This window comes from Artemia sp. Qi Xiang Cuo, chromosome 2 (assembly GCF_049724085.1).
Source record: "Artemia sp. Qi Xiang Cuo chromosome 2, ASM4972408v1, whole genome shotgun sequence".
Taxonomy (NCBI): Eukaryota; Metazoa; Arthropoda; class Branchiopoda; order Anostraca; family Artemiidae; genus Artemia; species Artemia sp. Qi Xiang Cuo.
In genome coordinates, this window is record NC_142795.1 from 96,890,597 (window position 1) to 96,904,697 (window position 14,101).

At 39.8% G+C, this 14,101-nt stretch overlaps 1 protein-coding gene across 1 annotated transcript in view; it reads right to left on the reverse strand.

Annotated features, from left to right (window-relative positions):
• The window catches only part of LOC148955865 (ATP-binding cassette sub-family C member 4-like), a 216,306-nt gene that overhangs the window by 24,753 nt on the left and 177,452 nt on the right, over positions 1–14,101 (reverse strand). Inside the window, exon 18 of the mRNA XM_089104749.1 lies at positions 7,518–7,748. Coding sequence (XP_088960875.1) covers positions 7,518–7,748 — 231 coding nt within the window. The remainder of the gene's footprint in view (positions 1–7,517; positions 7,749–14,101) is intronic.

Below are 14,101 nucleotides of genomic sequence, written 5' to 3' on the forward strand. Positions count from 1 at the left end.
TTATTAAAAATCTTTTCAGAAAAATTGGAACGAATAGTAGCTCTATGTTTATCTAACTCTTTTGAAAAACGGCGTTTGCTGGATAAACGGATATGGTTTACGATACGAATTGCGGGACGGCCGTAATCTATCCAGATGTTTATCCAAAATTTGGCCCTATTACAAGCCTCAACAAGTGAAGAATCCTGAAACCAGCCCTTCACTTCAAATTTGACTCGTATTTTAGCGTGAGGGGCAAGCTGCTTTTCTGCTTGTAATAAAGCATGTGAAATTAGTGATGGATATATATTTAAGTTAATACGATTTTCGTTAATTGAAGACGGCACCGAATTCTGGAGAAGCTCAAATGGTATTTTTTATCTTTGCGAGAATATTATCAGTATAATGCTGGTACTGGGGTATATCAATCTTATTCCATTCTATCACAGTACGCCACTTAGAATCTTGGATTACCCGTGCACGGTTAAATGGAGCCATAATACTGAAAGACAACGGCAAATGGTCAGATACTACAAACTCATTAAGCACGCTTACACTTACTGCAGGACTGGCAATACTACCGGAAACAAGTATATGATCAAGGTTTGCACTGATCCTGAGGGGTGTATATATGTGAAATCAGCAGATTTTGGTAAGAGAGCTCTTTCATTTGGATTCAGGCTAAGCAGCAGAGCCGTACGTAGATTATCAGTCGTATCAATAGGTCACAATTAAAGTCCCCCAAAAGAACCTAATGGAGGTGAGGCTCTGATTTTAACCGAACATTTATCCAATTTTCTGCATGCTAGAGCAAACTTCGTTTCAGCATTTTCGTCTCTATAGTCTGTCGGCAGATATACATTAACAATGACAGTATCACCCACTTTAACTGCAAGGAAATGCTCAGATTTTGCAAACAGTTCGGAGTTAGAATGTCGATCTATTATTGTAGCAAGTCCATCTGAGGGGCGGCCTCGGTTTCTGGACCTTTTAGCGGCTACAAAGTGGTGCACATGTGATGACACTATATCCAGTAGTTTCATATTATCAACAGAGAGAAAATGTTCCTGAATGCATATAATTTCTTTACTAAGGCAAAGTTGTTCCACCATGGCAATTTTTGCACTGAGATTACCATTTACGTTCCATGACAAGACGCTCTTTTTAAAATAGGGCTCAACCATTTCGAACAGATTGGCTTTTTGGCTTCAGAGTCTTGTTCAACGGGCACTTAGCATGGTAGCACGTTTGTTTGGTGCTTTGACAATTCAGACAGCAGATCGGGTTCTGGCATGGGCTTTCTTTCATCGCACCGTGGTGATTTTGGGCGCAACGGCCGCATTTCTTGGTATTTTTGCACTGTGTCGACATATGGCCGATTTCATGACAATTAAAACAACGTTTCGGGAGAAAAATAAATTCTTGTATTTTGAAACGCTCGAAGTCAATTTTAATCGTCATTTGTGCGGCGGTATCAAAAGCATCTCTACTTGAAAAATACAGCTTGAAGGTGCGTGATTTCCCACATTGTTCGACTTTCTCACAGCCGACTATTAATCTTTGTAATCCTCAGGATTAAGAACTCGGGAATCTCTTTGACTATACCGATATGTGAGGGAGTTCTGATTTTTGTACCGGAACCCGGGTTTTCATTATTAATCCCAATGGCCAATTTCTCTGCAGTAGCCTTCTGCGCAATGGCTACCCGCCACCCATTTTCCTGGTCTGAGCTCAACCTTAGAAGCATCAAGGGATTCGCCACACGCAGATTCTATAAACGCTTTCCGCTCCGATAGGGTTTTCAGTGGCGGAGGGTTTGTAACAACTACTGAGTAAAACAGCTTTGTGGGGGCATTTGGTTGAGCAGGGAAACTAGTTCGAGCAAAAAGATTTAAGTCACCTTTGTTCAGTCGTTCCATGAAGCCTTCAAAACGGCGGCACATATCATTTACTTTGGTAGTTACGTATGCACTTATCTCTTCTCCGCATGCAGGTACCTCGGTTGGCTCAAAAGTGACGAATGTAGGAAGTTGACGCTTTTCTTCATCTTTAACTGATTTACGGAAGGGGTCCGGTAGGCCAGATTTTTGTAGGATGTATTCTTTCGCACTCAGTATATTATCTCTGGAGAAAAACTCCACATCGCGATTAGTAGTGAATTAATGTTTTATTCCGGCTAGCATTGCTCTTGAAACAAAATTTAACACCGCTTTCCAAATGATGTTTTCCGTGTCTATATTTTATAATAATTAATCATGAAAATATATCCAAAAATCCATCTTTAGGTTGATTTTTCATCAACCTTAATTACTGCATTAAATCAGTCCAAAAAATATAAGCAGTACCAGATTGCGTCAGAATGAAAAGTCACTTTATCCTTTTATACTTTAATCCTTTTGAGATACAAACAATTCACATAGGTAATTTCGCTTTGAAATCTACTTTAATACTAGATTTCTAGTTTATATACTAGTCATTCGCCTTTCAGACAGAGGCTCGACCAACGAAGTCAGGGGAAGCAGCTTTGGCAACACCAGGCGGAGATCGGCAGAGCATACAAGAAAAAAAATGCCTCAAATGCCTTCCACTACCGGCATGGAAGAAGAAAGCAAGAGGGCAGAAGAAAACGTGGCTCGCAACATTCAAGTCCAACCTTCAGCATGTTGGGGGCTTCAGGAAATTTGGGCGACCTTGGGATAGTCACTGGCTTGACATCATGGAGCCTATCATACTCAAGCGAAATATCTGGAAAGATGCATGTCGTCGACTGCTGGGTAACACGATGGGCCAGGATGTTGCCTGAACGTACAACAAGTACAAGTTATTGGCCATCTTCATTTAATTATAGGCAATTTAAGTTGAAATTTAGAAAGGATGACTAGCAGTCTGGTGCTTCAGCCGTTGATGGTATCCAGAATGAAAATTGGAGACGAATTTCACCAGAAAGTGAGCCATGAAGCTGGGGAGTATAAAGTTAGAAAATGTGGAAAATGGACAAACCAATTTTAGGACTATTTAATGTTAAAAATTTTATACTAACCTTTAATTAGCACTTTAGTCAATGACTTACTATTTTTAGCATCCAGTAATTATCAACTTATAAACGAAGCGAGGATTTTTATTATCCGTATATTATTTATATTTCTCCAATTTATGTTTAGATTCAGTTGCACAGCTATCAGTCACGCTCATTCATGCTGCAAAAGACGGTACTTAAATTACACACCCAGTCAAGAAGTTATTAATTAAGGGGTTTCAAAGGGTTTCAGATAGACTATTTTCATCTCTTCACTATATGTACTCATTTTACATTTAAGGAACAGATGTAGAGGGAAATATTCTTTATAAAGCACATCCTAGGTCCTACTAAGATAAAACTTTAAAATACTTCTAAGATCTAGAATAGAAATGTATTATAACTGAGATTAGGATACTAGAAGACATATAAATAACAGTGGCTGAGTGCGGTGGTTAAATATGGGTCCTTTAAGAATCTGAGGAAGGCATGCTAGATTTTTCCAGGATAAATTGCCTAGGAATAATTTTAATCACTGGTCTGCGTGACTATAAATTTAAGAAATATGACCCAAGAAAAATGTGGTTCAGTCACACTTTATTGATGACAGATGACCCAAATCGTAGTTTTTGACAATCTGGCCAAGGACTTCAAGAAAGTGGAAACTTTCTGGGAGGAAGAGATGACAAAGTTCTTAGCAGAATGGGAAGGACACGGTGTTTGCATTTTTTAAGGGTTGCATCTGTCTTACGAGATGTCAGAGTAGCGATCTCAGGGATGCGACGAGTTTCCAAAAGTAAAGTGCTGAATGTATGAATAAGTTGCACTTACTTTGGAAAATGATAAAAGAATAATCAAAGGCACAACATACCGACAATATCACTAAAAGGAAGGTCAAGGGGTGAGGTTTTAATTTTTAAGCAAAATTAGAAAAGTACCCTCTAAAACGGAAAGTCTTAAAATAAAATCTAAAGATGACATAATCGCAAGATGGAAGTACCACTTCCAGAAACTGCTGAACCCCAATCACAACATCCCTTCCACTCCAACGCCTCGCAATAATAGCGCCACTGCACTCCAGCCAAGCAACCCTAACCAAAACTCAGTACCACCAACTCAACAAGCCCCATAAAGCAACATCAATGTTCACCCTCCCTCAATACTAGAGATCAGAGAGGCAATCAAAAAGCTGAGGAATCATAAGCCGCTAGGCACAGATTCTATCCCGGCCAAAGTCTACAAAGCTGCTCCTATTCCCGCTGAGAAACTATAAAAGCTCTTCTGCTCAATTTGGTTTCACGAACGGTTTCCTCAGGAATGGCAGGACTCAGTTATAATGCCAGTCTTTAAGAAAGACAACCGCACTGAATGCAAAAGTTACAGAGGGATCTCATTAATGAGCATTACAGAAAAGATCTTTGCAATGATCCTGCTTAACCGATTCCGAAAAGTCAGCAACGAAAGAATCCACCCCAACCAATCTGGTTTCCGAGCCGGCATGGGCCGTATTGACCAACTCTTCACCCTGAGACAGATTTTTGGACATATAGCCTAACATAAACAAATCACCGTCACTGTCTTAATCGACTTCATTACGGCCGACTTCATTCGATTCAGTCATCCGGGGGAAGAATTCAGATGGTGATGGAAGAGGACTGTGTCCCACCTAAAATCATGTGACTCATGCAGGCTTACTATCAACATACACGAACCTGCATCCAGGTCAACGCAGAACTTACGCCGCTACTCGATATAGACTTCGGTGTGAGGCAAGGGTGTGTACTCTCTCCCGAACTATTCAATTTTGTAGTCGACTGGGTAATGAAAAAAGCAATGCTAAACTTCGAAGGAGTCAAGGTTAGCCGTGATTTCAGTACCACCGACCTTGATTATTCCGATGATGTTGCCCTTCTTCGCGAATCCGTTGGCAAAGCCCAGAACATGCTTCTGAAAGTCTCCGAAGTTGCTGCCCCAGTGGGGCTCAAGATTCATATTGACAAAACTAAAGCTATATCTAATACCCCAGATATAAACTCTACCCCTATAACTCTTAACCAAAAAAAGATTGAAGTTGTCAACAAATTCAAGCATCTCGGAGCGTACATCACCATCAACGCCGAATGTAGGGAAGATATCCTATGTCACATTGCATCAGTTTCCGCTGCCTTCGCACAGCTGTGGAAGCCGCTATGAAAAAGGAAGGAAATCCACCAGAAAACAAAAATCCGGATTTACGACGCCCTAGTCCAATCGGTCTTACTGTACGGCTGCGAGCCGGCATAGGCCGTATTGACCAACTCTTCCCCCTGAGACAGATTTTTGAACATATAGCCAAACACAAACAAATCACCGTCATTGTCTTCATCGACTTGATTACGGCCTTCGATTCAGTCATCCAGGGGAGGAATTTGGATGGCGATGGAAGAGGACTGTGTCCTACCTAAGATCATATGCTCATTCAGGCTTACTATCAACACACACGAACCTGAATCTAGGTCAACAAAGAAGTTTCGCCGCTATTCGATATCGACTTCGCTGTGAGGCAAGGGTGTTTACTCTCTCCAGAACTATTCAATTTTGTCGTCAATTGGGTAATGAAGAAAGCAAGGCTAAATTTCCAAGGAGTCAAGGTTAGCTCTGATTTTAGTGCCACCGACCTGGATTATGCCAATGATGTTGCTCTTCTTGGCAAATCCGTTGGCGAAGCCCAGAGCATGCTTCTGAAAGTCTCCGAAGTTGCTGCCCCCAGTGGGGCTCAAGATTAACATTGACAAGTCTAAAGCTATGTCAAATACCTCGGCTATAAACTCTACCCCTATAACCCTTAACCACAGGCAGATTGAAGTTGTCAACAAATTCAAGTATCTCGATTCGTACATCACCATCAACGGCGGATGTTGGGAAGAAATCCTATGTCAAATTGCATCAGCTTCCGCTGTCTTCGCACAGCTGTGGAAGCCACTATGAAAAAGGAAGGAAGGCACCGATGCACACACCCTCAACACTTTTGAACACGGATGCCTGAGGAGCATACTGGGTTATGTCTAAGTGACCGAATCCCAAATAGGATCATCCGGCAACGATGTAATGAGAAGTACAACATCATAACTATCATTCAATGATAGTTACCTGTAACCTGTGGAATTCAACAGTCTGCCAGATCCTGTCGTCAGGGAAAGCTACATAGCTTGTGTCGTGATCCAAGTACAAGTAAGTAGTAGTACTAAAAGTGCAGCTAACCACCTTTACCTATTCCGAAAACAAATTTTTTGACAATTTTGACTTTTCTGGATCAATAAATCTACGATCCTACCTTACGCCCACATCAGCACCCAACCAGATTTTCTTTCCTTTTTTTTTTGGGAGGGGTGGGGGGGTGGGGATCAATTGCGTAAAACTTGCATCTAGCCATTTTAGATAAACAGATTTGTATAGGTGGTCAAAACAGTATTTCGGGGGCGAACAATCGAACCAGTACGTTTAGGTCTATTTTGTCATTTAACTACCAGAGAGTAGCCTACAAGTCCAGAAATGGGCGATAAAAGTATTTCAAACAAGCATTCTCCTCCCCCATGTGCAGTCTTCCCAGAAGACTTAAACATCAATAAAAAAAATGTTTGAAAAGCCATATTCCTTTGAAATGATAACAAAAATTAGAGAAGAAGGTTACACTTTTTCTGAGTTTCGGTGTCTTTTTAAAGAACCACTGATCAATTTAGAAATTGGACATTGTTATTCAACCGGTATTATGGGGTATTCATCCTCGAATTGAAACTATGCCAACCAAACCCCTTCACTACCTGCACCAAGAAAATTGCTTCTTTTGTTTCTATTAGCCCCTATCTCCCTCGATTTTTAAAACATTGAATTTGTTTTCCTTCCTTTTTATGTAAAAGAATCCTCTCTCAATTTTTGTTGTTACTTTTGGAATCTACGGAATCTACATTACCTCAGAATCTACATTACATATCTTGGAATCAACATTACCACTTGTTTTTTAAGGATCTTTAAACCCCGCTCCATTTTCAAAGACAGAGGCAACTCCTAAGCCTGAGAGCCGTTTTCCATTGGAGTTTATTTTTCCAAAAATTCACTGAGAAACATAAAAAGAACACATTCTGGGATCTTGGATTATTCATTATCTGAGCAAAAGTATGATAGGAGATTGAACATACATTTCAAACAGATATACAAGGAACATAATAAGAAAAGTTAAAACACCCTAAGAAACAAAAATTCCGATATAGTATTTCATTCAAGAAAGCTGTAAAATTTGATAAAATTGCTTTCATTTTTATCCCCCTCAGTTAAAAGACTTATTTTGTCAGGACTTTCATGAATTTTCTGGACTATCTACTAGGATAATTTCAATGGAGCATAAATATAGAGTGAAAGCCTCGCACAAGCGATGCTGGAATACATGTTCGTTTTTGCTCAGAAATTTTTGCAGAAACACTGTAAATGGAAACTGAGGCCCCATTAGGAGTTGCAATAGACATATACACAAAAAACACAAACTTACTATCTTTCATAGCCATAACGCCAATCGTCACACTGGCAACATAAAGAACTGATAGCCAATCGAGCCAAATTCCAAACCACCGAGTAGTTGCCAAAAATAGATACCAGGATGAGCTATGAAGGTCTTGATGAAGGTCAAATTCCGCTGTAAATGCTTCTTCAGTACGGTGAGCCCGTACTGTGGTAAGTCCAATAAGCGATGCACTTAGGTGAGAGAAAACAGGACTTCTCGCTGAAAACGAGGCTTTATTTAGACATAATATACAGAAGGCCCGGTATTAAAGCAAACCAAGTCTAGAAAAAAAGACGACTTTTCACGTATTTATAGCAAATTGACTAAAATTCTATTACTAACTCTCAGTTTTAATCTTCAATTTGGGCTGTCTTCTGTGAGTATTGGTTCGCGGTTCTCACGAGGTTCATTTTTTATTTATTTATAAAATTGAATTTTTTCTTTTTTTTTGTTTTATTTTATTTTTTCAATATATATGTAGTAAGTGAGTAAAATATTGAGTCCTGCCACAAACAAATCTGTATAGATTTTCACGTGGTAGGTCCGTTTGTTATGATTTTTTTGTGAATATTGGTCTTCAATTAAAAATGAATTTCTCTCTCTCTCAATACAAACAAAAAGTTGCAATACTAGAGGACCTGAAAAGCTTAATTACTTTATAGAAACAAATGAGGACAAGAAAGGTGAAAGAAAAAAAAACCCAAATGAATCTTGTTATTTGTGGCTCTGAAAGAAACTAAACGAAAAAGAAAATTACAACAATGCAGAGACTGCTGCAGCACCTTAGTTAATAAAGTTACAAGCACACACAAAGAAAATTATTTCAAGGAGATGAGGCGATGTGACGTGTTGAAAAGCCTTTCCCTCCCCCTCCCACCATATTTATCGGCACATCTGTAAAAAAAAAAACAAAGTCAGCTCTAGACATATCGAAACACGGTAGAAGTCTAAATCGCAAAGAAGGCTTCAATTCCATAATAGAAATGCAATATTTCAAAACTGAATATACTCTTTTATATTTAAGACATTCAGAGGAAAAAGAAAATTTAATCCCCGAAGTTAGAATAATATTGGGTAGTTGTTGAATTGCAGTCAATACAGAAACAGTTAGGAAATTTCATTTTAATAGATGTTCAACTTAAATCCGAGTTTGAGAAGGAGTAGCTGAAGGGATCAGAAACACGTGGAAACATCCATTACACAGTCAAAGAGCATTTTCATATTTCGGGGTTTCGTTCTCAGCACCCCTATTGGTTATGCTGTTAGCGTTGTCAGGAGGTCAGCAGGATAGTCAAAACGTAAAAAAGATCCTTTTTAGAGGCCTATTTAATTCTAAAAAGGAATTCTATCAGAAGGTAGATACTCTTCAGCATAAAATTAGTTGAACCACTCCCCCCCCCAAAAAAAAAAAAATGAAAAGAGAAACAATGAAATCACACGAACTGACAATGACATTTAATGAATAGCTGTTAATTTGGTGATATAATATCGATATCTTTTGATTACATACCAAAATTCAATATTAGACAAAATATTAATATCATAAAATAAAATAAACCACTGTTCAACAGTTGTAGATTTTCTAGATATTGTCCAGAGAAATTGCCCACGGTTTGTTCTACGTACCTGAACTGACTGACCGTATTTCAAACAACAGGTTGTATGAAAGGTGCGGCTTAACTCCACTTCCAAGGGCTATAACGAGAGAAGGGTTGAGATGGCTAGGACACGTTCTGCTGATGAAAGATGACAGATTGTCAAAGATTGCCCTTTTCACCCAACCGTTTACGGCTAGACGAAAAGCAGGTCGTCCTCGGTTGAGGTGTAATGATGTCATAAAGAAATATTTAAGGGAAATTGGAACTTCCTGGGAGGGTGTAAAGAGGGAATAGATTGGGATGGATGGGGAGCGTGCGTAGCTGTTTTGACCTCAGGTGGTTTGGTGCTAAGGCGAGTTGTTAGTAGTAATAGTTGTATTGATTTGATATGATCACCCATGGGAAAAAAACACACATCCGTGATCTTTCTTCTCGAAAAAGACTAAAAATTCAAATATTTTTGCAGATAGGAATTCGAAACCTCGTCAGTGGTTCTCTGATCCACTGAATCTGATGGTGCAAAATTCGTTAAGATGCCTTGACTCTCAGGGGGTGTTTCCCCTTTTTTTCAAAATTAGGCCAATTTCCCCATTCTCGGAGCCTATGATGAGTAACACTAAACTTAATGAATCTTATATATTTGGAGTCAAAATAATAAGCCAATTCTTTGATATATTTATTGATACTAAAATTCTGTTTGTTTAAGAGTTTCAAATACTATTTAGCCGCGTCGTTCCTTACTTACAGTTCGTTACCACGAACTGTTTGATCACACAATTCTACTATTATTCTACAAGTTGTTTTTTTTATTCAGCTCTGAGCAACTATATTTTCGAAAACTTGTTTGTTCATTACTTGTGAAGACCACTCTATTTGGCAATGATCTTTTTTAAACAAATTGTCCGAGAGGCAATGGAAATTGAACCTAAATAAAACAACAACAATTCTTTAGATACACCGAGGAGAATGCATGCCTAACTCTTTTATGAATAATATAAATGTGCAACCTTTAGAGATATGCTTGGTAGTGGAAAAGAAGAAAATAAATAAAACTGAAAAAAGCTTTTGTTTTCACCATAAAATCCCTTGTGCCTAAAAACTACCCTTTACCAATTTGTTGCTGATTGAAATTATAAAACAAATTTAAGTTTCTTCAATATGGCGTACGATAGTAGAGAGGGGTCAGGAGGCGCGATCCCTCACCCCTGCTGCCACCTACAACTTTTTTTAACACCATATATTGGCACGAGAACCACGTGGTTTATGGTTTTTTCAGTGAGAATGAAAAAAAGGAATTTTCTCACTTGAAAAACCATGAATTTTGTCACATTTATGTCTGTTTTTATGGTTTTTGTCAGTGAGAATTTGAAAAACAGAAAATTTCTCACATTTTTGTATGTTTTTATGGTTTTTGTCAGTGAGAATTTGAAAAAACAGGAACTTTCTCACATTTTTGTATGTTTTTATGGTTTTTGTCAGTGAGAATTTGAAAAAACAGGAACTTTGTCACATTGATGGATGTCAACAGCAATTCATGTCTGTTTCATGGATGGTTATGTGTGTGGGTCGATTTATTTGATGTTTTTCTCGGATGTCAACATCATATTATGGATGTTTTATGGTTTATGTCAGTGAGAATTTGAAAAACATGAACTTTATCACATTTATGGATGTCAACAGCAATTCATGTCTGTTTTATGGTTTTCTCAGTGAGAATTTGAAAAACAGGAACTTTCTCACTGAGAAAACCATAAACCACGTGGTGCTGTCACGAGTCAGGACACCTGTGCTGTCGACCTCAATTCACCTATCGTGAATCAATAATTCCCCTTAGAAACAACAAATTAATTTCCCCTTTCTTGACAGATCAATCAATCAATGACATCATCTGTCAGACTTTAAAAATTTTCGCCTAGAAACATTTCTCCAGGAATAGATCCAAATCATTAATGTCTTTGCCTCGGGAACAGTTCTACTGGTCGAACTCCAAAGGATATTAATAACCAAAGGCCATGGAAACAATTAGGCAAAAAACATCTTAGCGATGAATTGTTTTAGCGCGCGAAAAGGTTTCATATTAATTGGAAATGCGTTAGCGCAGAGATGCCAATAACAAAGGAACACGCTGAATTTGCGTTTAGTGATTATTTGGGCGAAACCGTTTTAGACAGGTTATGGAACTATTTCGGCGAAACAGATAGAGACATTTTAAAAGAAGATTTTTGAAGAGATTTTAGAAGAGAATTTGAGTGTGGTCGTTATAATACACAAGTTTCATTTGAACAGTGTTGTGAGGTCCTCTAACCCAACCCCAAAGGGTTCCAATCCTCCTACCCCAACCCCGAAGGAAGCCCCCGGTCCTCAAAAGCCCCCCAAGCTCCCAAAGGCCCTCCACCGGTCCCCAAAAGTCCCCCCGGGTCTCCACTGTCCCCCCGGCCCCTCCCACGCCCCCCCCGCTCCCCACCGGCCACCGGCGCCCCAAAGGCCCACCCAGACCCCCCAAGGCCATCCCCGGGCCCCCCAAAGGCCCCTCGAGCTCCCAAAGGACCAACGGGGTCCCAAAGGCCCTCCACCGGTCCCCAAATGTCCCCCAGGCACCCAAAGGCCCTCCCTGTGCCCCTCCCCCCCAAAGGCCCAACGAGCTCCCAAAGGACCAACGGGGTCCCAAAGGCCCTCCACCGGTCCCCAAATGTCCCTCCGGACCCCCCACGGCCCTCCCGGTGCCCCCAAGGCCCCCCGGGCCCCAAATGGCCCACCGGTCCCCCAAAGGCCCTCCCTGTGCCCCAAAGGCCCTCCATGTGCCCCCATTCAATTATCAGAAAGTATTGTGACACAATGGATAGAACATATGAAATTATTGATGAACTTGAAGCCTTGGCAGCCACAATTAGCAATGTAAGTTCTGTTTTCATTTTTTATTTTCAAAATAAAATTGTTTTCCGTGGTAGTGGGCTGTTTTTTTCTGGGGGTGTGATAAATATACAAACTAGGCCGGCTTTTGAATGGCTCAGTGAGTCGTAATTCTCAGATTCAAAAAAGGATGCAATTAGTACATTTCACGAAATTTTTTACGTTGTGCTTTCTTAGTGATAAATGCCTTTTCTAGACAAAATTATAGTTAATAACTTTCTTTCTGTAAAAAAGGGGCAAATTATTTAGATACTAATTTTTTCTCTTCTTTTTAAGGCAAATTGTGAAGAATGCGTGCCCCCTTCTTCCAAGAAAGCGAGGGTTAATAATGCGGGCCATGCGAAGGCTACTGTCCGGCAATATGGTAGCTGGCCGAAGCCTCCAAAACAAGTGCAATAATCTGTACAAGAATATAACGCCGCCGGCCCGTCCACCTTCCATCATACGTTGCCTGGGCCTTCAAGAGCTGCCCCACTTATTCAAGGTCAGGAAGTGGCCCTCCAGCATGCACTACCTGGTCCTTCGGTTGCCCAAGTGCAGCCGGGATATAAACCTGTCAGCATTTTTTCCTACCCTTCTATTTCTTCCAATTTTTAGTCCTTTTCAATCCCAATATAAACTTATCTCTGTGAGATATTAACCCCTCACCCCCCCTCCAACCATTGTTTTAAATTTATCTCCCTCGGAGATATCTAAATGTAATTTTTTACAATGAAACCACTCTTTTCTCTGCTCCCCCCCCCTCGGAGATATCTAAATGTAATTTTTTGCAAAGAAACCGCTCTTTTCTAATCTTTGCTATCGCTTCGATATCTCATAAGCGAATATTTTTTGGTAATTTCTATTAATGCTCACCATTTGAAACTCAAAATCCCCATATTTTTAACAATTGATTATCACATAGTTTCAAAAGAAGGAACTGAGTGAGATTATTTACATTTATCTATTTGTTACATATGAACCCCGTAATTTGCGCAAGGATATTTTAAAATAACTTTCAATCTTACAAAGCCTTGCCAATATTTTAGTGATGGAGAGACATTCCTGAATAAGAATTAACGGTTCTCGAATTTAATTGAACTGTTTCCCAGAGAATACGCTTGGAAACAGAACAGACATGCGATTAAAAATAATCTAGACTCATTTGGAGTCATAGACAACCTGTACGGGGAGTAGGCGAAACGACTTATGCCGCCTAACATGACGGTTTTTTGGGGCATTATGTAAAGAACCGGAGCCTGGAATGCGCCGATGGGTCCGGGGAGTGCTGTGGGGGCAAGGTTAGGGAAGCGTCGGGGGGATGCGCCACGGGTCAGGGAAGTGCCACAGGGATGCGCCACGGGTCAGGGAAGTGCCACAGGGATGCGCCACGGGCCCGAGAAGCATCGCGGGAAGCGATGCGGGGCCCAAGAAGCGCCACAGGGATGCGCTGTGGCTCCGAAAACCGCCGAAAAAAAAAAATTTAGGGGGGGGGAGTTAGCACTTTTAATAGTGACAAAATAGAAATGAAAAGATAATTGTTTCTTACTTCAGTGTCTAACCATTTCTCTTCGAAATTTAGCGATTTTAGCTATAACGATTTTCCTAAATTTAGGGGAGGGGGCATGAATCCATGATTTTTGTTGGGGAGGGGGTTAGCACTTTTAATAGTGACAAAATAGAAATGAAATTTAATTTAAACACTTTTTTTTTAGATATAATAATGTTTGGTGTGATTGACACAGAATATATTGGTCTGAAATATTCCGCAACTGGCATTATATTCGAAGCAGCTTTCTTACTCCTAGACAATCAACGACGTGAAATTCATTGCTATAAATGGAACATCAGATACAATATGTATAAGTACGAGAAAAACAGATGGAGTCCAACACTAAATTTTATAAATCGAAATGGCTTTTACGCTAAAACCATACGACCACATAATGAAAATGGCTATGAAATAAAACATGTACAAGAGGAAATTCAGGAAATATGCAGTTTTTTCGGTGTGCAAGCTATTTATGTTAAGGGAAACGTGCCAACTGATAAACTCTTACTAGAAAAATGTGATAAAAACATAGC